This window comes from Stegodyphus dumicola, chromosome 6, assembly GCF_044657685.1.
Source record: "Stegodyphus dumicola isolate Sdum_Otavi_A_Nest chromosome 6, ASM4465768v1".
NCBI classification, from domain to species: domain Eukaryota; kingdom Metazoa; phylum Arthropoda; class Arachnida; order Araneae; family Eresidae; genus Stegodyphus; species Stegodyphus dumicola.
In genome coordinates, this window is record NC_140773.1 from 191,220,893 (window position 1) to 191,246,376 (window position 25,484).

Genomic DNA, 25,484 nt, shown 5'->3' on the forward strand with positions numbered 1-25,484 from the left:
CTGTAGCACAAGGACATTATAATGACAGTGAAGTTTTTTAATTATGTACAAAAAATATCATTACATCAGTCCAATTAATTTTCTGTTACTCCTCAAATTAATATTACCTCTGCATCTAAATATACCAATGTTACTACTGTACACATCAGACAGCCATTGAAATCATTGCAACGTAAATGGCAATACACCAATATTCTGGATACATGTCACATTGTTCTCTTATAGAAGATTACTTAATGAGTAAAACTAATTTCTCCTAATCACTGATTATCATAGCCTTTCTTCTCTCTTAATCGTTTCTTTTACATTAAAAATGTATTATAGTTTTCTTTAATTACCTTGTAGTTAAATCAAGGAGTTCTTAAATGTAATATTGATTTAACTGTTATGAATTGTTATTGTTAATTATATGTTGTTATAAGAAAGACAAATATAATAATGTAGGAAAACACAATAATGGAAAATACATTTTAGATTGAACTTTATTGTATAGACTCCAAATATAAAACAATAAAATAAAAAATGACAACACAAACAGCATAAATTAGTATTTCTCCATTATAATAGTACATACAACTGTAAGTATATAAAACAAGCCTTCAATTGATCAATTCGTAACCAACTAGATTATCACCCTGAGAGACCATCAGGTACATCAAACATCTTATAAGCAATTTTTATTCAGAACAGAATTTTGTTTTTACCTTTCTTTGAATGTTTAAATACATTTGGCACGAATCACTACTCATTTAATCGTGCTCTCTAAAGGAAGACTTAGTTTACACATTCAGTGATGAAAGACAAATCTCAAAATTGAGATCTTGGTTTTCGTTTCTTAATGAAAAATGCAATAACAGGTTGGCAACCACATTTTCAGCTGTTTGTAATAAATTATATAATCAGGGTCTGTTGTGGAGTATCAAATATCTTGAACATATCCACAACCACTGCCACAGAAAATGTACTTAATATAAGCCAATTCCTTTTTTAAATGCAATCTTCAATTTAGTTTAAATGATATTCTAAATAAATTTTATAATTAAGTACAGTTTCATAAATAGCAGCATCAGCATTGTTATCCATTAAAAACTTATAAATATCTTATGTAATATCTTATGGCTGTTAAATCTCAATTTGAAATTTAAAAACAATGTTTTAAAATATAAATATTTATAATCAACAATTTGTAATTACATATAAGAAGCTTTGCTATATTTTACAAATATATCTGCTTCAATATAGTTATAAAAAAAAGGGGGGGAAAGAAGAAACCTTGATACAAAAGTAAATTTGGAGTTCTGGATATAGTTATACAAAATAAATTCAAAAGCCAAATACACAGCGTCATTGTACAAATGTTTAATATCCAATTAAAAGTCTGGCAGAAAAATCAGACTTCATGCAAGAACACTTTATTTATAAAGGCAATTCAGTTACTTTATTTTCTGTTAACTTCAAATCAAATCACTTAGCTTTTATAAAACACTCCTTCAGATTCCATAAAAAAAAAAAAAAAAAAAAAAAAAAAGAGAGAGAGAGAGAGAGAGAGATGTTGGATACTTCAAGTAAATGAGCACGGTAAAATTATTGTTTAAAAGCCAAACACATAAAAAGATAACACAAATAAAATATATGTATTTTCAAAATTTACACAGCACTTTAAGTACTTTTCAAGTCACAACTAAATCTGCATTAAAATGAACATTATATTATTAACAATATATCAAACTAGAAAGCCCACTGGATCTGAAGTTAAATTTCTTAATGGCTTTTACTAGAATTGTTTTTGCATAAACATCAGACAAATAATCACAAATACGGAATTCCAATGCTGCTTAACAGAGTATGTTTCATATAAATTGCATTGAATCACAATGAGAAAACAACTTTCAATTTAAAATAAGTTTAATTGGTCCAAGTGCATATGTTTTTAATTAAAATTAATAAAACTTTTGGTCAATTTAAATGGAATTTTTATGCCTTGCACTGTACTCTGGATTAACCATTTGCCATGCTACGGATCATCCGTACTTCTCAAAACAAACAATAAGATCTCCAATTTCATAAATGAAGATGAAACATTAAATGAAAAAGTAATTTCTTTGGGTCTTGTTGAAACTATTGTGGATGTTCACAATTTCCAAAATTTAAATGAAATATGGAAGACCAACTCCAGACAGAAAAAGACCAATGCATGCAGTAGAACCTTACTAAATAAATACTGTAAATGCAGCTACTCAACAAAGCTCAGTGACATGGCGATAAGAACTAAGGTGCAAAAGTAAACATAATGCATGGGAGCTTGTTGAAAAGCTAGAATTAAAATTCAAAATTTGAAATAAACTGAGAAGTCAAATAATGAATTTAAGATGAATGTCACTTACAAACTGTCTGAAAGAATATCACTGCAGGTCACAATACAAATTTTATAGAAGATTATATTATAGTAATTTTTTAGAAGAATAAGCAGAATTCTTCTAAAAAAATCTATGAAAATTTTATCACATTTTAATTAATATTCATTTAAATAATACACTGAATATCATTCATTCATTTAACTTCTAAAAATTTACTTTCTATAACCTACAAGGATATTTCTGAATTATCTGTCCTGTAGCTAACTGTACATTAATTATCATGGATAATAAATAGTGTGGCATTCTCAGGGTTGACCAATTGCTTCAACTAATTCACCAAAGTTAAGCAACAAGTTTTTACAAACTAATTTTTATTACTTCCAATATTTATTGCATATATATATATATATATTTAAAACATACAACCTGGTCAAGTACCACATATTCTACTTTTCAAAAATATATTTTTAAAAGCAATTTTTAGTTGTGTAATCTAGTAAAGAACCAATAACTTCAGTATCAACAGTTTGCTTTCACGTGGTTTGATTATAATAGTTCACATATTATTCACAGAAAATGATGAAGTGAATAGTAATAAATAATAGATACTAAATTTTCTAAAACATAATGATTTATTATCTTATTAATATGTAAGACTGTAAAACTGAATATGTGTTTGCAAATTTAGATAAAGATTTTAAAAGGGCATAAAAAATTAATGTAGAATTGATACCTAAAATACAATTTATTTCCTAATTTCAAGAAAAGTATTTTAAATAATGTTTATTCTGTAAAAGGATTATTATAATAATTTACAAGCAAAATTTAAGCTCTTTACATTAATAAAATGAACATTTTTGAAAGTATTGAAAATATGTCCTCAACATTGTAGGAACTACAAGCAGACACTTTGCTTTGGTATTCATAAACTAATATAAAATTTAAAACTCTTTAAACTGATTTTTCAGCATTTTAGAATGAGGTCTGCCAACCCCTGCAAAAAATCAATAGTCAAGACACAAACTACACATGCATTCAGTACAAGTTCTCTTTAAGCTGTATAAGCTGCCCTTGAATCATGCCTTTCATGTTATTAAAATGAAGAAATTCTTAAACATACACATAAAATAATTATATTAAAGAAAGCAATATGTAACTCCCAATGCAGAAAGCAGATTATTATCTAATGCATGGAGTTTCCACACTTATAAAAAGTAGCCTGAACTTTAGCAAATATTTATTTAACATCATACTTATTTTTAAGCATGCCATTATTAAAATTCATATACATTAACTTCATTCTGGTGAAATATCCCAACAGCTCTTACCTTTTCTATTTGAAAATAGATAAAAATATGAAAAGAAGTTCAAAGCTATCCTTAAGCAATTAAAAACAATTAATTAATAGTGATTAGACTTCAGACAAATTTCAATTTCCAATTTTTTAATATTTTTTGTTCTTTAAATTTCAGATTTCCTACTTCTCAAGAAAAATTTCTTGAGCAACTCATTGTAAAGAAATTGAAATAACACACGCATATGTATTCCCATTCATGTAATAAATCTTAATTTTTCCAAATCTGGAAATCTCCCAAACTGAAAACTAAAGTTTTGTAAAAGATTTTAATAAGAATAATTAATAGTAAGGAATTTATTTAAAATAACTAGTTATTTTATTATTTCTGCTTTTCAGTAACTTCAGCATCTACCATAGTGCAAATCAGTTAAAAATCTTCTAGTTTCAAAATTTATCAGACAACATTTGTCAACACACATAGGTCATTATCCAGCTTTTGATTTTCTACTGTAGAATATTAGCTTACTAGTAAAGGTTTGCTTGCTCTGATTTCTATACATGCAATTAGTAAGGGGAAGAACAGGTTTATATTAAGTTTCAACTTATGTAAAAAAAAGCAAGCATAGTTTGGCATAGATTTTGAATGTGATCAGACGCATCTTCGGAAGTAAAAAATGGGAAGAATTCAATCAGTTTATAACAAAAGCAAAAATGAATGTAGTACGATCTGTTGAGGCAAATAATAAAAAAATGCACAAAACTTACGATGCTAGAATTCTGAAAGTGTTAGAAGGAACTGGATTGAAATTAATTTCATTAACTAAGCAAGGTGAATTTTTGTAACTGCCAAGGTTTCAAAGAAACCTAATTCATGAACTGAAGAAGCTTTACAGGATCTTTTTCATAGATCCAAAAAGTCAAAATTGTAATTGAGAGTCCAATTATGATTAGCTTAACTGAAAATAGAGGACCACATCTGATCATTCCCTGAATTCATAGAATTTTAATTAATGTCAAACTAAGATTAATTTTTTAGCCTTATTTAAAAATTTTACATTTGCATGTTTTCTCTTCTAATTTGGTTTAGATTAGACTTAGCTAATTTTGTATTTTATATTTAATTTCACTTCAAAAGGTGTCAAAAGCTGTTTGCTTGCCAGAAAGATAGAAGAATTATGTTTCTGTTCAAATTTCAGCTCGTGTAACTATCAAATATTAACAAATAATTTTGTTTAAACTTTTGCATTGTGTGCATTACTTCTAATTAGAAGTCATTTAAATAGTACAAAATTTATCCAGGACTCTTCTATTTTTACTAATATTTGGGTTGGTACTCTAAATGTTATAATGTAACCATACATATTTGATTGCAATGTTATAGCTTTCATGATTTACTACACATTTTTTTTTTTTTTTTTTTTTTTAAATACAGATAATACTAGATGGGCAGAATAGTTAAGGGAAAATTCTACAGTGAAAATACATTATGTGTGGCCACAATACTTGCCAAAAAAAAAAAAAAAAAAAAAAAATCACCGTTTTTACATAAAACTAGTCATAGAAGTTTCTATGTGCAAACAGAGGACCTTGTTCAGCAGATAAATCAATATACTATTTTTGGGTGCTAAAAGCTATTAGGTAAAAACAGTTTATAATTTTAGAACAAATACTAATACATTCTATATTTCAATAGAGTTTAGAGACAGAAAAATATATGAAACAAGGCAACATTTTGTTTTCATTTTGTATGTGTTTTTACAGTCTATTCCTTTTTCTTTTTTAAAAAGTATTATTTAAATTGAGAATTAAAAAAAGGGGAAGTAAAGCTCAAGAAAGTAATTACTATTAATTCAGAAATTCTCAAATTTCAAGAATGCAAAATAAAACACAATCGAGATATCTAACTGCTTAAAGAAATTATTCTGAACTATCCTTGGGTATATGGGAAGGAAAACTTCCATTCAAGCATTTTTAAGTGATATAGTTTTTGATGCTCTAGAATCTCATAAATCCAGGGAGGATTTAATTTTAAATTAAACAATAGAATTCTTATAGGATATATTCCTTTTTTAATAACTATCCTAGCTGATTCAATACATTTTGCATTATTTTTAAAATACTTTACAGAATAAGTTCAAAGATAATTTTAAATGTGTATACCTTTATAGGAAAAAATAACATACTTTATAGAAAAATACTGAACATGAAGTTTTTCAGAGACTTCAACATAATAAACATGCGAGTTAGGAATGAATATCTTGCCCTTTCCTTTGACCATTCTGTCAATTTTCAGCAACACTATCAGCTGACAAATGATTGTTAAACACTGTAGTCATTTGTTTTTTATTCATGGTATACCACATCATGTTGGTAATAATATTCAGACTTTTTAAATCTTTTCACTTCACATAACAAAATGTATGAAATAAAATGAGCATATGGTGGCTGTTTTTGGATATATTTTCCTAATTATGGTATGCTCACCGTGTACTTACTGTCTTGAAAATCGAAGCAATACTTGGGCTTCAAGCCTTTAAAGGTGATGACATATGAACATCTGTCTTGTTAGAATATGCCTCATGGACGGCAAATTTATGGAGTAACCATGTGAATTTCAAGCTACAGAAATAAATGAGATTTCATCTTTTAATTTCAAGCAAACAATGCAGAAAATATGCAACAGGAACATTAGTGTTTAAAAATTTTTTTGAAAAAATATGTTCTCTAACTTCTTTTCACTGCAAAGAGGACTGTTATATAAACTAGACAATTTTTACATTTCAGAGGTAACATGAATGACAAACTGAAAAATATTTATAAATGTTAATGAAGTCCTGTTTTAAATTTAATATGCATTCAAAATCACCTTCAACAATTGATATATTGCTATCTTTATTAGAGCATATTAATTATTTATCCCAATATTGTGCCACACATTATTTTAGATATAAAAAATTCTTCTTTCTAATCTAACTCATGCTCATTTTTTGTAATATACATCATACACACGGCAAGACCATTTAGTATACTACAACTCACATTAAGCAGCAAATGATAATTATAATGATGTAAAAATTAGGATGCAATATACTTTTAATACAGCTAAAAACTCAAAGTAATTTTTAAGAAATTATTTTTCACTGTGACTCTAATGATCAATATTTCGAAATTTATACTTTCACTAACCTTCCATTTTTAACTGACTCCAAAATTCTAGGAGGAAAAAATACTTCCTTGTTAAAAAATATTTCCATTCAAATCATACAATACTAAAGAATTTTTAACCTCCCCCCTATAATATGTAAGTAATGGTATAAAACTTTAAAAAAATCTATTTGTAATAGTAATTTCAAGCAAAAGTATCTGTAGACTAAAGGAATTATTTCTTGAAAATTAATTTTGGACCACAATATGTTGGTTGAATAAAATTTTCCCTAATAGAAAATTTCAATCATACACAAACATTCAAGCTTTCAAGAAACACAATAACTACAAGAGCAGCCTATACAGAGTCACACAAATCAAGTCATGTGAATCTAAAGTCTTACAATTATTAATTACATATTTAAAAAATTATTTTACATTCTCTCTTCTGATGGACATGAATATAGTCTATTAAATATGAAATGCATCTGAGCTACCAATTATAATATTTTGACATTCAAGAAAATCCCTGACAATATTTAAAAAGCATGTAATTGATTTAACCCTTTCAGTTCTAATGGGCACATACATCCCAGAGATTCGATTTCATGCCCTTTGGGTAAATAAAACCCACTTTTAAATGGTAAATAAAAACCCACTTTTATATATATGTAAGATAAAATATATGAATCAAAATTGAAGTTTAAACTAATGGTAAAACATTAATTCTTCCTCTCTATTCAAAAATCGTAATAACTTCTCTGCATTGCGTCATTTCTAGATCACTCTATGGCCTGCGCAGCTCTGATAACGTAATAATTGGGAACTGAAACTGCCTTTGTAAACCAAAACTTTTCTCTTCGCCTGCTTCCATCTTTCATAACTACGCACTTCAGCTTTTGCTCTCTACTGTGCTAACATGTAATTTCACTGGCTTGCTTTCTATTTCAACAATATCAAAAATGTAAATCTTCTGAGGAAAGGCACAACGAGAGTGCCAAGTGATTGTGGCCACAAATATCAGTTGCAAATAAAAAATGGAATTAAAACTGCCTCGACTGCCAAGTTCTTTAGATATTACCAAGTTAGCATTACTAGCATACTACACAATCAAAATCTTCTTCAATATGGGTCTAATCACGCATCTACAGTGTTCTGTCTTTTCCTTTCATTTGCTTTTGTTATGACATATATATGAAATGCTGACCACATCAAAATACCAAATACAGTGTTTCAAAGACTTTACATACTAAAGAATTAAAAAATACGCATTAAATTATGAATAGTAATCAGGAAATTAATGTAGTGTAAAACAACATAAAATTAATTGAAATGATAAATTAAAAAATGTTAGATTTAAACAAAAAAAACAGTTTAGCTACTATACTCTTTGCCCCCACCAAAAAACTTTCCAGTCAATTTAGAATTAATTTTTTTATTTAATTTTTTTAACAGATGAAATGCAATTCCCAACTTAAAAAAAAATACTTAGTTTTTAATACAAAAATCTACTACAGAGAATAGAAAGCATCACAACTCATTAAATAATAAAAAAAGCATGAAAAGAGAATTTTGAATAAAATGAGTAAATAAATATTTAAAGTTGCAAGACAGGAAGAAAAAATGTTTATCCAATAGTTAATACCATGCCTGATCATTTCCCGACTAGGTACCATATAACAATATGACTGTTAAGTATTAAAATATTATCTACAAAAATAAAAAGTAATTTACGTTAAGTTTCATCTCTACTCAGAAAAATTAGTCAACAGATGAAAGATTCTCAGCTAAAAGATAATTATTTTATATTTACCCTTCCTTTACAAAGTTTCATAACAGGTTAATTTTGAATTTGTGACTTATCACAAATTTTTTAAGCCTGAAGGAATTAACTATGAACAATATAATTACATGTTTAAAAGTTATTTCTAAAATTTTTATATTTTACTGTTAATTTGAAAAAAAAAAAAAAAAAAAAAAAATTACCTTTTTTTTTACTTTTGATATGTACTTCATATAAATATTATCCAATAAAATGAAGGGCTAGTCTCTCAAGTTTTTAGAATATCACAGTACAATGCATAATAAAATACAGTATTTTTTTAACTTTCAAAATCTTTATTAAAAAAAAATTTCCATCATCTTTTTGTGCAATCTTTTCATATAAACTATAGATTCACACGGCCTTAAAATAAACATTTCTACATTTTCTTCTTTGTGGAACTACACATATAAAACTTTTAAAGTAAAAATTGTAAAATGTAAAATGGCATGTACAAAATAAAATAGCAGAACTTGGAAAAGTGTTCCTGAAAGCATATATGCCATTTATTTTTATATATTTTCAATTAATAAATACTAAAAATATAAATGTAAAATGGATTTATGCAAATATATTTATTATCCTAAATTGAGACGAAATGAAAAATTAATAAACTCAGATAATTATGAACAAGCAAAACATCCATAAAGCAATATATACATAACCTACAAATATTTAAGACAGATAAATATAAGTATATTGAGTACAAAATTTGGCACTATATTTTGAAGAAAACTTCTCCAAGGTTTTTAATTTATTGTTCATGTTTTTTTATATATAATTTTCAAAAACTATTACATCAAAATTTTAAAAAATCACATTGAATAATTTAAAAAAAAAAAAGCACAAAACAGCAAGTACATCCATTTCTACATAACAGAACAGACTAATCATTTTACATTAGCAAACCGCAAATAAAATAAACTTCAATTATTTATTACTGAATGATCAATCAAAAATGCACCAAACAATAATCCACACTTAAAAGATATCTTAGACTCAAAGAGAAACAGTAAACCTGTTAACACAGGTGGAGAACAATAGCAAAGCTATATCACACATATGCACTTATGTACAGTAAATGCGATAATCTGCTTCAAAGCTTAGTATTTTTCACATTTTGTGAAAGTGTTTAAGGCTTATGCACATATATGTGCCTAAGCTTTAGCATATTAATGACTACGTTGCAAACCTAAAAAAATATAAAATTTAAAATTTGAATTCTTACGCACAGTAACATAAAAATACAATACAGTTTATATACTGTAATTTCACAACTGGACAAACAAATATTTAAAATAAAAATACAAGCACAAAATCAGTAGAAAAAATAAAATGAATACATTCTTATCCCATTTTAAAATAATAGTAATCTAAAAAAAAAAAAAAAAACCCTCTGAATATTTAAAACAAAAAATTCTCAAAACATCAATGGCAAAACAAAAAGGTAAAATCATCAATAATGCACGAAACTTTAAATGAAAGAAATAGCCTAGGGCTGAAAATTCAAATAATACTTCACTTCAATGTATTAATACTTGCTTTATAATACTGATTTATACTTGACAGACTAATTTCACAGATTTTCATTTGTTTGAATGAAAAGGTTCCAGAATTTCAGCAACAAATAAAAGTGTAACAAAAAACCGTGAGTAAAATAAAATTTAGTTGAATAAAGAGTGATATACATTTATTATATTTTGGGTATATCACAAAACTCATATGACAGTCTTTCTTTCTTTTTTTTTTTTTTTTTTAGAAATATCCCCAATTAAATCAGAAGTTGTTTAAAGACTGGCAAAATGCTTAATTACTAATCAAGCAGAAAGTTGTTTTAATCTTGAACAGAAATTTTCATCTTACACCAAAAATATTCTTTAATGAAAGCCAAATTCAATGTGAAAAATTATTCAGCTTTTTAATGCACTTTATAAATTCTGATATCAAATTTCTTATATTCAACCACATAATTAAGTAAAAATTATTAGTTAAACATCAAAATATGGTTTTCAAGCTTTTTAAGATAATTGAGCATTTACCTGAATTAACAAATGCTGACAAATGGGGCAAGTTAAATGAAGAATGAAAATACAAGTTAAAATGCAAGATGAACAATTACATGGTATAATAATGTGTGTCAAAAAATATAATAATAAATGAATAAACAATTGTTTTATATGTTAAAATATTGACAAATACTTTCATAAGATAAAATAAAATACAGGAATGTTTCATGTAAAATTTGCTTATAGATATTAAAGCATATCTTATATAAAATAGTACAAACATTATTGCAACGTGCTCATTAAAGACAACATAGCAATGACCAGCCTTGTGAAAAGTGCAGGCACATGAATATGGAAGAAATTCACTGGCAGTGACGCAGGCTGAAAGATGGCTTAGATCCTATCTGTCTGACTACAGTGCAGTTTCAAACAATGCAGATTAAAAACTGACAAGTATATTCAGAAAGACAAGGACTAGCATTATATATACTCACACTGATAACATTAATTTAAAACATGTATAAAAAAAGTTAATTCAAAAAGCAAAAATCAGGAAAAGCTACTTCATAATTCTTTTAAATAGAGGTATTTCTTAAATTGTACAGAAAGGGGAGGGGATATTATGGAACAAAATAAATCTTTTACACTTGTAAAATAACAAACATAATATAAAAATAGGAGTAAAAAATAATCTTATTCTTTTCAATGGGAAGAAATATGAAATGTTTTGCATTTTCATTCACTTCTTATAATAACAAAGCTATATCACATACTGCATTAAGATAAATCATTTTATGATGTAAAAAAAAATCAAATTAGTTTCCTATTTTGCTATTACACTGTATATTAAAACACTAAACTAAGACTGCCAGTTAGGTATTTCATCTTGAAAGAATATCATAATTTACTAATCCTAATGCACATATTTGTTAACTAAATTAAGAATATCACACATATATATCTGATAAATACCAAATACAACATATATATGTGTATGTTGTAATTAAATTATACATAATAATAAAATTATAATTTTCTAAATATAACAAAAATGCAAAATCTGAGAACAAACAAGTGAACAAAAAAAAAAAAAAAAAAAAAAAAAAAAAAAAAAAAAAACTAGAACTTAGATAAAAGTGAAGTATCCTAGGCCAAATGGACAAATATTAGTTACTTACAGATATATATAGTTATGTGTGATAAGCATATTATATAACTGCATATTTTTTAGCATGATTATTTCTTTCTGATAGAACAATTTTTTCCTGTTTACTTTGCCATTTATTTTTTTGGAAAAAACAAAAATTCAATGTTTATGCAACAGAATTTTTAAATGTCATTACAAACTAATAAGCAAATATATTCTCTTAAATTACTGCTCTTACTGGTAATCAGAATTTATGAACAACACGTAACACAAAAATTACCTTACTGTTACTATATTCAATGCTATATAAACATTATCTAAAATTTAAAAATTAGTAACTGGACAAAACAGAATTTGAATGAGTAAAAATCGAATATGACACTTTATTTTTTAAGACGAGTATCTATTTAAAAGATCAATCGGTAATAATTATGTAATATTTAACGAGAAAAGCTTTATGTTAAAAATAGAACAATTGTGCAATATTTGCTGAGAAAAGATTTAGGTTAAAATAGAATTTCCTGCCCCTCAACTGAAATGCTTAACTATTTATCTTTTCAACATAAAATCAAGTTCTAGAACATTTTTCTTCAATTTTTCTCTTTAGCAGAAAGATAACTATATAAGGATACCTTTCCAGTTGTTTTTACAAGTGGTAAAATATTAAACTGCTAACGATTTTTTGACAGTTTTTTTAAGAACGTTCAGAGTAGTCTTCCTTGCAGCTTCCCTATCAAAAAAGGTACTTGCATATTATCTCAATGATCATTAAACTGTCATAAGCAGCATGATTCAGTGCCAATTATGGATAAGCATGACATAGTAACACCTGTGAATTCATCAGTTGTATCTCTAAATTATTTTCAATAAGCCACATTGTGCATTTATGAACAAGGCTATAAATTATTGTCATTGTATTACTATTGTTATTATTTTTGAAAAGAAAAATGAAATTTGAACCTGCCTTCTACAGAACAGTACACAATGGATTATTTTCAAAGTTATAGGATTCAACCATAGAGAAAAAAGGGTGCATTAATGCACATGATATGATTAAGAAAATAGATACAGATCAGAACAATAATCACGGAGAGTTTGCCCTCATAGTGTTCTTTCTAAACAGAGCTTCCGATACAATAGAGGTACAATCAATAGACATCAATGAAAGTCTTAACAAACCTTTTTTTCTGAAGCCCCAAAAGAAATGGGTTAAATATCAATTGTGTATTAAATAAAAATATGACAGTTATTTTAGAATTCTGCTGGAACAATTGGCAGGATCTCTGCCAAATTTCACAGTCAATAGCATAATACACATTTGAAACTTCACTAAAATGACAGGCAAAAGATGCTCAAGATTCACTGTTCATAAATATAATTAGTTGCTTATGGGGTTGTAGCCTAAATATTTTACCATCATAACCCACATGCATAAAGTTGCAGTTCATCATGATTAAGGCAAATAGGTACTATTCGGTTTTGAGGGCCGTAAAAAATCGCCAAACTATTGTTGATGCCAGTGCTGCCAAAAATAATTGCGGCAACCCTAAGGCAAGAAAAGAAGTATAATAGCAAATAACTATCTAAGATTGAGTTTTAATTTAGATGAAAGGTTAATTTCATATAATACTTTTTTATAATTATAATTTATATAAATAAGGCTAAAACATGACTGAATGAAGGATAAGAGTAAATAACTATTTAAGATCAATATGATTTATATAAAAATTGCTAAACATAACTGAATGGATGCCTGCATTGCTATTTCGCTACAGAGTTATCGCTAAAGCATAATTTCATCTCGTTGGTTGTTCAAACATAATTTTCGATGATGAATGATGCCTAGGTCGATGTCTACATAGATAAAGTTAAAGATGTGCGCAGTGCCATTTTTGTGCAATTCTGGGATTTTTTTAAGTGAAAATAGGCCGATGTGTACGTGGATACCGAGTATGTGCAATTCTTAATGCGTCAAGCAGTGTGTGATTTTGCACTTTACCCAAAATTCTATTGCAGACTTTTCGTTATGGGCAATTCCCAAATTGTTAAATCCATAGGATATCAAAAAAGGATTTAAAAATTAAACCAGTATTTCAATGGCATCTTAAGAAATATAGAACTATGTAAACTTACGCAATCTGAAATCAGCGCGTACGCTAGATTTGGTGTGCTGTTAAATAAGCGAGTTTGCTAGATTTGGCACTTTTGCGCATACATTTTCGCTGCAATTTTTTTACGGTCCTCAAAACGGAATAGTACCGGCATATATAATTGCTTTGATGGGTAAGATGAAAAAGATCTACATGAAAATAGTGTTATATAAATAAACACTTAAGAATTAATTAATAATTAAATATACATAACTGCAAAACAAAAAAAAATCCTTACAAATTTTATAATCCATCAAAAACAGTCTTCTAACCCACATTCCATCATGGCATATACTTTGGGAACAATTAGTATATGATAAAAGACTGGGGAAAAGTAGACAAATTTAGAATAATAAACAGAATATGAATGAATGCAGAATAATAAGCCAACATTGAGACAAATTACTATTCCTTGGAAAGTTTCAGAACTTACAAAAGCTTTAAATTACCATGCATAATTTGTCTTTTAATTCTGATCTTAAGTGCAATAATTATCATTATGAAATACACAATCCTAGATAACAAAAATGTTTTATCATTCAGACAATACAGAGTAACCTTGGAAAAAAAAGATTGAAAACACTTGGATTTTTCCTTCTAACTCGAAAAAAAATTTTACATTTCCAATGAAAATTTTCAAGTAATTTCCTTACTTCCTTTCTGTTTCAATATCTGTACAACTAACCACACGAAATATTTAAAATCACAGGAGAGGAAAATTATGAACATTTCATTCATCCTTTTAAAACATTAACATAAAAATTTACATATATATGTGTGTTTGATGAGAATGTGATAATGTTTTGAAATATGTATCAATTATTTTTTACAAATATGCCACAAAATATTCACTGAGGACTTGTTTGATAGCCAAATTATTTCTTACAAATATCAACAATAATAATCTTTAGATAAAATGGCTCTTATATGAAATAAAAATCTTTTATCCTCCCCCTTCCAAAAAAAAATTATGGGTTAATACAGAAAGCAATTTAAATTTTCAATAAAAGCATATTTGAAAATTTAACAAATAACTAAATGCATTTTTATTACAAATTGATAAGATTTTTAACAATAATAACATTCGGCAAGAAACTTTTTTTTTTACATATTTAACATTAAAAACATGCACATAAAATTGAAAAACCTTTCACAAATAGCATTACATGCAACAACACATATGTAAAAATAAGGATGTTTATGTACACATGTACTTTTTTACTTCCAATATGACTATACTTTAAAATGATAAACTGCTATCTTTTATGTATAAGGAAAAAATAAATAAATAAAATGTTTGCACTCTCAACTACTTTAAGAAGTATTTATGCTTATATTTCAAAAAATTTCTTTATTTCCAAACAGAATTCTACTTTAAATAACATTTGGCTTCAGTACATTACAAAAGAAGAAAAAAAATTGATTTATCTTAATATATTTTATAGGCAATTTCAAGCAAAATTTAATTCATCACCACTGAAATATGAAACAGCTTTAAAGAATATGTTTAAAAGAATCCCAATAATAATGACAAAAGACCTGACGTTGATTCATATCAAATAATTCCAACTAGTATTGCACATAATATCCAATTATGTTTTTATAAAGAATAAATTTATGGACTATTAAGGCAAACTGCAAAAATATAATTAAAATCAATGTTTCTTTCATTTGCTCTTTTACATTTTTGCTAATATATTACTAGTTTTTCTCTGAAAAATAGAGATACTTTTTGTTACATAAACAGGACGGAATATTAACAAAAATACTTGTTGAAGCAATGCTTCATTATTATTTCCTTACAAGTCAACTGTTTCATAGTAAAATTACACTTACATGCGCAATAATAAATAATTTATAAATGCCACAGAATACTTATAATTTGGGATTAAAATAAATAAATAAATAAAAGACATGATCTAAAGCTATTTTTGCCATGAACTATAAAAAATTCCAAAGCTGAGACATGCAACTTCAACAGGTTTAATTTTCAACTGTAGAGCATGCACATACATGCTAATTAATTAATTAATTAATTAATATAAATAAAAATGAAATTAAAGAGATTTCAGTTATCAAATCATGCCATTCAATATGCAGATTATATAAAAATATTTATCAAATGAAGTGCTTGAATAAAGAGCCAAAATAAAAATACCACATACATAAAGAATAATCATATCTATAAAAATCATTCATTTTAAACATGTTTATACAAGCTTTGCAAGCAATAACATACAAGACAGAGATGGAATATCTATACAAAAGGAAAAGATCTCTCAGATCGAATTTATATATAGAAATATTTCAATGATGTTCAGAAATTAAATAATTTCTTGAAGAGCATTATAAAAATAAAGCAGATGACAATTTGTACCAAATGCTTATAGTATATATTTCAAATTCAAATACTTTAATACATCTCAGCTAGATATACTTAGTTAACATACAAAAATTACATATTTAAGGCTATCTATTATTCAATTAAGAGTACAAAAGCAATTTAATAATTAAGAATATCAGCTAGTTCAAATGCAATGATTTTATGCTCTATAATGCCACTGCTAGCTCATACAACTCGCAAAATCTGAGGAAGAAAATCTGGAAATGTATACCATCTTTAAAAATACATTACATCTTCCTAAAAAATAGAGCTAAATTCTAGATAAATATAGATGATTATTCAAAGGAAAACTTTATATATTTCTATTAAATAATACTATCTTCACATCCAAACATTAATTTATTATATTTATTGCTGAAATTAAATAAAAACTAAGAAGGTAATTGCAAAAACATACAATGACATTTAAGTATAAAGTAACAGAATCTAAAATACACACATTACTTAAGTTACCGTACTCCATCTTAAATGCATATTTACACATAGCAACAAAATATGTGTGAAAAACCATTTTTTAATCAAAATAAAAGGGAATAATAGTTTTTAGATAAAGAAAAACAATACTGATGTACTGGATATAAGAATATTTGTTTCTGAATCTAATAATTTTTAAAAATCTTATGTGAACATTGTTTAGCTCTCTTATGTAAACACTGCTAAGCTTATAATCTATATTACAATAAAAACAAAGAAAATACATAATTTACAGGCTGGCAACTGTAGCCACAGATAGGTCACACAAGCCATTCTTTCTTAGGTGGGGAAGGGCGCCTGCGACCAGCTGCAGACTTCACTTTGCACGATAGTAAACGCCTTCGCTGTGGACGTCGTCCTGCGTTTGGTGGAACATGTTTCCCGGATAAGGTGGTGGCTTCTCCTCCTGTTGGCAAGGTGACGTGTTGAAGGTAGGCTCGGCTATGATGGGTGAGGCATGAGGGAGGATAAAAGAATTTAAAAATTTGGTTGTACTTAGGCCCCCTTTCAGAAAACTTTGTTTATTACAAATAAATAAATTAAGGAAAAAAATACAGAAACATATTGTGCAGGTAATCAAATTACAGACTGATGCAACTGCTACATGTTAATAGCAGTATTTAGTGTACCATAATTTTCTTAACAACAATATGCGAAATCATCATCAATATACACAGTACCTAATGCCCAATAAAAGATACAAGTACTGTGTGTTATTTATACTCAGTTACATTTTGATATCACAAAAGACTAATACTGGACATTTCTTCAAAGATTTGATTATTTAGAGACCACAGATGTAGAAAAACTAATAGTTAAAATTATATTTAATTACTAACCCTTTGCACTCTGGTGTCACAGGTAATACAACACTTATATACGAACTTTAAATCCATTGTTGTTGCTACAGAAAAACGCTTGTTTTGCTTACTTGAGCACTTTTGTTGTATGCTCCGTTAGACAAGAAAAAAGAAAAAGATCTGAAACTAGTGAATTCTGTGATAGTTGCTCTGGGAAATCCCAAATGCATATGGGTGATTGTTTCCAAAAATATCACACTATGATAAATTAGAAAGCATAAATTTTTCATTTTATCGAAAATTTATAAACTTGTTCTATATAATGTCACTAAGGGATAAATATTTTATTGTAGCAACTGGATTTTTTTACTTCCTTGTACGAAGTAAAAAGGAAGTATTGTAATCGCGAAAAGTTTTAGGCAGCATATTTCAACGAAAATATCCATTTTGACCGCTATCGAATGCAATTTAACGATGTTTTTGCGTGATATCTGTACGTAAGGACAGAATAAAATACTCTTTTCCATCAAAAAAATTATAAAACTGCTTTAAAATTAATTCTGAAGAGAATTTTTCGTGGCGTCTGTACGAACGTACGTACGTCATGCATACGTACGTATCTCGCATAACTCAAAAACGAGTAGCCTCAGAACGTTGAAATTTTGTATATAGGACTGCTATAACATGTAGATGTGCACCTCGTATTTTGGTTGCAATTGGCCGCACCAAACGTATATAAATATATTTATATATATATCCACTCTCTTACCCGGCTCAGTGATCTCAGTTTCTTCACTCTTATATGTTTGTAAATTGTACATTTTTGGCTTTAAAAATGATTGAATTATGTTGTTTTTATCTTCCGGTTAAGGATTTTATGCCTTTAGTAAATCTGTGTGCAATAGGTTTAGAATTATCAGCAATTTTAAAGTTGTTTAATTGCAGCTAAGCCTGTTTTTAATGGCGGCCATTGATGTTTGTTTACATTTGAAACAGGAGACTTGTGGATTTGTTGCCAATCTACAGAAACTTAGCTTCACAATAACAAAGATAACGCATTCATTTATTATTGCCAATTAAATCATGCTTAATTCTTTCTGGAATTTTTTCGAGGAAATAAGCGTATGAGATTTACTTCGTAATTTTTAATATAGATATTTTGAGCTTTTATGTATTTTTGCCTTCTCGCGAAGTCAGAACTGAATTAATTAAATGAGAAATACTCAATCGTCTGTGAAAAACTATTTCTTTTTTGTTTTGTTTGCTTAATTTCTTTTATACATAGTTCTAGCTTTATTATAGTATTTGAATAGAACATGTGGCAACGATTAGATAATTCTTTAAATGATATACATTTTGTGCATTCTGAGTTATAATATGAATGAAATATAATACTGTTAAGTAAACCTAGCGCCAGAGTGTCGCTATGGTAAACAAAGTGAATTTTAAAGAATGCATTTATTCTATTGTGGTTTATGCGCTGTCGACGAAGTAGGTTTAATTCAATCTAATAAGTTTAAATAAAATGCAAGAAAAAATGCGTATAATTTAATATTCCGTACAAGGAAGTCATGTGGTGTACACATCAGATTTTTTATATTATATATGTACACTTGTAACTAATATTGTGTGGAGTTGTTGGTGTACTATAGAAGTCATTAATTAGAGTGGAGTGCAATGGGTTAAAATAGAAAGGAGAGCCATCACTGAATTCCAAAAATTATTTCTACATATTATTCTTCATCATAATATTCCTTCAAAGTTCTGACTCAGATTTTAAAAAGGTTAAAAAAAAAAAAAATAAAAATAAATTTAGTATTTTATTTTTAATATGCTCTTATAAAGCTAAATATAACAACAGAATTAAAAATGAACCACAGAATGAGGAGTACTAAGTTTCACGTAGATTGTTTCACGTTTATTGCACTATATTAAAATTTTGAAAATGATAATGATGTAACATTATGTAATAATTTTTTTAATTAAAGCTTATTAAATAATAAATTATACTAAAAGGACATATTTTTACCAACTCGGTCATTGTTTATTTTGACTGAAATATAATAACTTTAAAACAAATGTAAGACATAACATTTTAAATATATGACACATAGACATACAATCAGTTAAAAGTAATTTTGCATGCTGAAAATGCAGATGATTTTGAGTCCAAATGGTTATATACTATATGTATACAGTCAAAAGTCGTTAATCCGGACTCGTCGGGACTTCGGCGATTCCGGATTATCGATTTTTCCAGATTAAAAATCATCAGTTTAAATCTGGTAAGATGGCATGCAGAAATTATAAAATTAAAAATATGAAACCTTAATTTATGAAATAAAGAACAATTATGATCTAAAGTGTATCAAAATTTACAAAAAAAAAAAAGCTTAATATTTATTTGTTTACTTTATTAAACATTTCTTTCAATGCAAGTTGTTTAAGTTGCTTCGTTTTTTATGTGATAATACTTTCTCTTTAATTCTATAAACAGACAATTTCTTGTTCAGTTACAAAGTTCCACTGTTCAAGTCCTATAATTGCTGTGTCGAGAATACCGACTAATTTGTCAATCGAAATTTTTTCGTTTTCAATAACATCTGTGTCACTTTCTTCGCTATTGGAAGCGAATTATAATGAGGAGGAATTTGATTTAAATCATATCAAAGACGGAGTACATCGAGATGAAATACTACATTTAGTAAGGAATTATAAGCCAAATAAAATAAAAACATCTGCCCTGAAGATAAGGATAGTGCAGACAGATCAACTTCCAATTCATTGCGCGCCGTGTTGTTGAAGTAAATCCACATTTCATCACAAGTGACGACCCAGTGCAAAATTTTGTCCTTGTGTTGATATTCAAGCAGATTATTAAAGGCCCGAACACGTCTCTCCTTTAAGTCAGCTCATGCAGCCCCAGAGATTGAACTTGCACGTCAAGTTCATGTAATACATAGTGTGACTACTGGACATGGCATTAACGATTAACTCCTTAGAAAGCTCGAGTGGCTGCACACTGATCTCCTTCCAAAAGTCCTTGCAGGTGGGTCTCATCAGTATAGCATGATAGTTCCATTTCAGACCTTTTGTTTACAAATTTCATAACACAAAGTTCTAAAGCAAGTCTCTTTCTTTTAAATGGCAAAAGTCTTTTGGTAAAATCTGATTAAACATGGCAATACAAACTGCGTGCGCAAACAATATTTGCAGTGGTGGGAAACTTTCATTAAAACCCAATACATATAAAATGACATCAAGTGATAAAGGCTACTTTTGCATTAAACAAACAGAAATAATGAAAAGCAAAAATTGAGGCAAATAATAAATATATAAAGACTGCAAATGAAAGTTTTTATTTTAAAATTAAATTTTTACAAAAGATTAGAGAATTCTGTCTTACTAGGGAACTGCTGGCCTACAACCATAGAATGTGGAGTACCAAGTTGCGCTTCAGTTTCAAGTTGTCTTTGTGCAGCTTCCTTTCGGAAAACCCATATAATCACTCCAACTACGCACACACAGCAGATCAGGAAAATTCCAAGCACAAGAGACACAAATGTTCCAAAATTCAATCCTAAGATTTGTTTAGTGGCACTTTCATCTAAACAAAAAAAAAAAAAAAAAAAAAAAAGAAAAAGAAGAAGAAGAAGAAGAAGTCAGAACAAAGAAGCTATTTAAAGTATATATTTTTCCTATATCTATTGGCAACATATGGAGATTTTCAAAGATAAAAATGCATACCACCACAAAGTGCCTGACTAGTTTCATCACTATTATCTCCACAATGATTTACTCCATCACAGGTTAAATTTTGGGAGATACACCACTGATTCAGACAACGGAAACTCTGACAGCCTGTATCTAAAATTGTTTAAATATTTTGTTAAATCTCATTTTAATGCAACATTACAGACATGTTTCATAAGAAATAAAAATATTTTCATCATGCATTATTTCATCTCATATATGTTATGGTTTTTAAAATTAAAATAAGCTATATTATTATATATTAATAATTATAAGAAATTAAACAAAAGTACTCTTCCCTTCATCAATGATACAAAATAAAGCTAATTTTTAATAGAATTGGATAAATTTTAATAAATTGGAATAGATACTCATAAAAATTACCTATACTTTAACTAAAGTTTTGTAATTATTAAATGGTTTATTTCATAGATCACATTTGCATAAATTTATTAAAACTTCCAATGAAAAACCTCTCTTCAAATTATTTGCTTTATTTCCTTATACATTTTTTTAATTTATTTTATCAAATATTTTTTACTTCCAGTGGCATGCGGTAGGTTTTCATGCAGGGTGTGCAGAGAGCAACAACAATAATAATAAAACCATAAAAATGTACATTAAACACTTCTTTAACTTTTTATTATTAATTTGTATGCAAAATTCATATGTCTATCCATATTACTAACAAAATCATCAATTACATGATCATAAAACTCTGGTTTTGACTGTAATAAGTGTAATATTTCTTTTTCTATTGTTATTAGAGATAAATTGCTTAATCTATACTGGCTCACTGTATTGCGTGCATAATTTTTTACTCTTTTCAATCTGAAAATTATCTCTCCACCGAAGCAGATAAGAATGGAATTGTACAAATTAAATGTGCCAATTTATTTACTTAACTTAGGGCATCTGTCAAATCATTCAGCATTATATATTGAAAAGTTTCGATAAATTCCTTTCGTGGTATGACTCAAAATCTAAATGTTTTACATAAGCATTCTTTAACGTATTAAGGCATTCATCCGGAAATTTAATTTGATATTTCTTAAAAAACTGAAATTCAATTGTTCAAAAAATTTGAGCAAATTTAATTTTTTAAAACGGACATCTAACTGACAATAAATAGTGTCCATTATTTTATAATATAAATTTTTAAAATGTTGGTCTTTGTCTACACTTGAGTTTTGTAAATTTACATGACATTTTTTTAAATTTGGGAGACCCACTACAGAAATAGTCTCTTCATAAACTTCATCAAATGCAACAGAAGTTTGCATATTTTGAATTGCATCTTTTACTTTCTCTACTTTTTGACTAGAATATGCTATATCTAAGTTAGTTTTTTGTAAAATATCAAATAGAACATCAGTATAACTAAACACTTTGGCAAAAACATTTAGGAGAAAATTACCGTTAAATTCTTCAAAAAACATGTGATAACTCATTGCAATATTAATTGTATTGTTATCCCAGCTTTCTGGATTCTCAATATTTTCAAATAAATCAGATGGGCCTTGCCTTTCACTTTTTATGGTATTTACCAAATGAGATGAATAGTTCCAACGTGTTGTAGCTAATTTTGGAAATTTTCTTTTAATAATTTCATTTAAAACATAATTTATTTTTGTAGACACAAAAAAATGAGGCTATGCCAGAAATTGTTGCAAAAAATAATTTACAATCTTTTATAAACAATATAGATTGCAACAGAACTAAATTAAGTACATGTGCGCAACAATGCACAAACATAGCTTCTGGAAAATGTCTTTTACTTTTTTCTGCGTCCCATTCAACGCTCCTGCCATGACTGCCGCCCAATCGCACGTTTGAGCAAACAGTTTATTCTCACACCCCCAACTCAAAATCAAACGTAGTACCACACAGCGCCCACCGCTGTGGTGCCTCATCATCAGCCTGATGACATCAGGATGCTCATTGGTGCCGACAGACCGAACATCTATTCCACATGCAGTGGATTTAACTGCACGCTGGCACATTAGAACGAACTGTTTCTTGTTCGGTCAGTGGATTAAATTATATTTATTAATTGTTTTTAACATTTAGAAATCATATATTCTGCGAAAAACATCTTGACAATTTTTAAAAACAAAACCAGGGATATAGTGTTAGACAGATAATAACTTATATACTGTCTGTAAGACACAATGAATAGCAAAATTTGGACTGTTCTGTTAAAATTCGTTTCTTTTTTTGTCTAACAAAACAAAATTGTTTTTCAGCGAATTATTTATATAAATATAATACATCACTGAAATTATTTTACCACACTGAAACATTTCCCTTTATATTGATGAAATACTTCTTTTATATTTCCATAAAAACAAATCTTACAATATATAAATTTAAACATTAATCGTCTGCAAAATCGTATGGCCAGTTAATCAGTTCAAAAACCAAAAGCGCTTCAACACGTAAGTCCTCGCTCTAATACAACTCTTAATGAATCGTACCTTCGGATGATTCTGAATGCCAAGTGCAGGAAAAATAGCTGCACTTGCCTCAGTGCTACAGTATGCTGTGCTTCTCCAGTAGCCCATACATATAAAGCATGATTTTCTATTAGTGCACAGTGCGTATACATCAAAACTTCCTATGTTTGCTTTTGAATGCGCTACGTGGTGCAGCACCTAGAACCGCATGCACTGCGGGAATACTAGCAAGCAAATTAACATAATATTTGAATATATTATAATATTTATTATATACCATATAAAGAAAGGTGCAGAAAATTATTGTCTCTCATAATTTTGCCAGGGTGTGCAGTGTGCCGCACGCCACTGTTTACTTCCTCCATACAATTTGTAATGCTGTGAGCAAAATATTCTTACTTTTCACACCTGACTGCAACTGACTCCGACATAGCAATGTATACTCAACATCTACAAATTTAAATACCATTCCAGAATTTTTGAGAATATATTTAATAAAATTCTAATCATATTTATATTTGCAACCACAATAACATAAAATTTCACTTATCTGAACAACGAGAATAAACCTACCATAATTTTTCTAAACTTGAGAAAACTTCTGTAATTTAAATACCGCAAATTTAAACATAGGAGTCCTCATCTTCTCAAACGCAGCCAATTTGATAAATATCACTAATATCTGCAGCGAATTCCATTCCATGCACACCCAAACTCAGTTTCGTAACACAATCGTTTCGTCAGAAGAATTGGCTGAATTCCAAACAAAATGTGTGGAATATTATCTGGTTATGCACAAATTTCAAGCCATGCACATGCATTCAAGCCATGCACAAATTTCTACTACAGTTGGTGCCAAACTTATTCTCGATATATGTGAGAGGCACAACACAAGTTTTAGGTTGTTCATTCAAACACGAGTTCCCTTTAAAAAAGGGGAAAAGCATTCTCCATTTTTTACTATAAAATGAAATTCTGTGCAACAGAACTCTGCTGTAAAGGAAAATTATTATATAAGAGAAGAATCATTATGGTCTACTTACCATTATACAGTTTTATGGCATATTAAAGAAATAAATGGAAAGAAAAGAAAATTTCAAAACATAAAGCTTGGTATCTACATATACCAAGCTTTTATGTTTCAAAATTTTCTTTACAGTCTTTAATACCAATATACTAAAAAAGTCCTTAGATCAATATTCTAAAATTATATGCATGATTAAAATACTAAATAAATAACTGATTTAAAATGTCATACTTGGTCTCTTGACTGAAGTTATAATTAATTTAAAACCATTTCGAGCAAGATTCTTATTATCTGTAATGTATTTGAGCGTGACATAATTGCCATTGGTAAGAATGGTCCCAACATCTGTAAGCGTACTCCGGCAGGAAAGATCAGCCTAAAAGTAAAAATGCTTACATGTAGTACACCTCAAATAAAATATACTTCTTTGAACACATATAATTTTTAAAAAAATTTATTTCACCTTTTTTTGCTATCCACACTCCCATTTTAACATTAGATTACTTCTTGCAAAAACCCGATGGTGCAGTGGCTAGCGCACCACAGGTCCGGAGTTTGATTCTCCGGAGTTTGATTCCCGGGCTGGGAAAGGTCGACTCAGCCTTTCATCTCTTGATTTCCATCTCTTGGGTCGATAAAATGAGTAC

The 25,484-nt window shown here is 28.0% G+C and overlaps 1 protein-coding gene across 3 annotated transcripts in view; it reads right to left on the minus strand.

The window, feature by feature from the left end:
- Positions 1–464: 464 nt before the first annotated feature.
- LOC118192972 (uncharacterized) overlaps positions 465–25,484 on the minus strand; it is a 57,169-nt gene continuing 32,149 nt past the window's right edge. The window contains exons 3-6 of one of the 3 annotated variants that reach the window (XM_035364002.2): positions 25,069–25,213; positions 21,349–21,468; positions 21,008–21,208; positions 465–6,273 (exon numbers count right to left, since the gene is read on the minus strand). In XM_035364002.2, the coding sequence (XP_035219893.1) occupies positions 6,269–6,273; positions 21,008–21,208; positions 21,349–21,468; positions 25,069–25,213 (471 nt within the window). In that variant the 3' untranslated portion in view covers positions 465–6,268. Of the gene's footprint in view, positions 17,243–20,937; positions 21,209–21,348; positions 21,469–25,068; positions 25,214–25,484 lie in introns of those variants that run through there. The other 2 variants (XM_035364000.2, XM_035364001.2) reach the window with 2 other exon arrangements.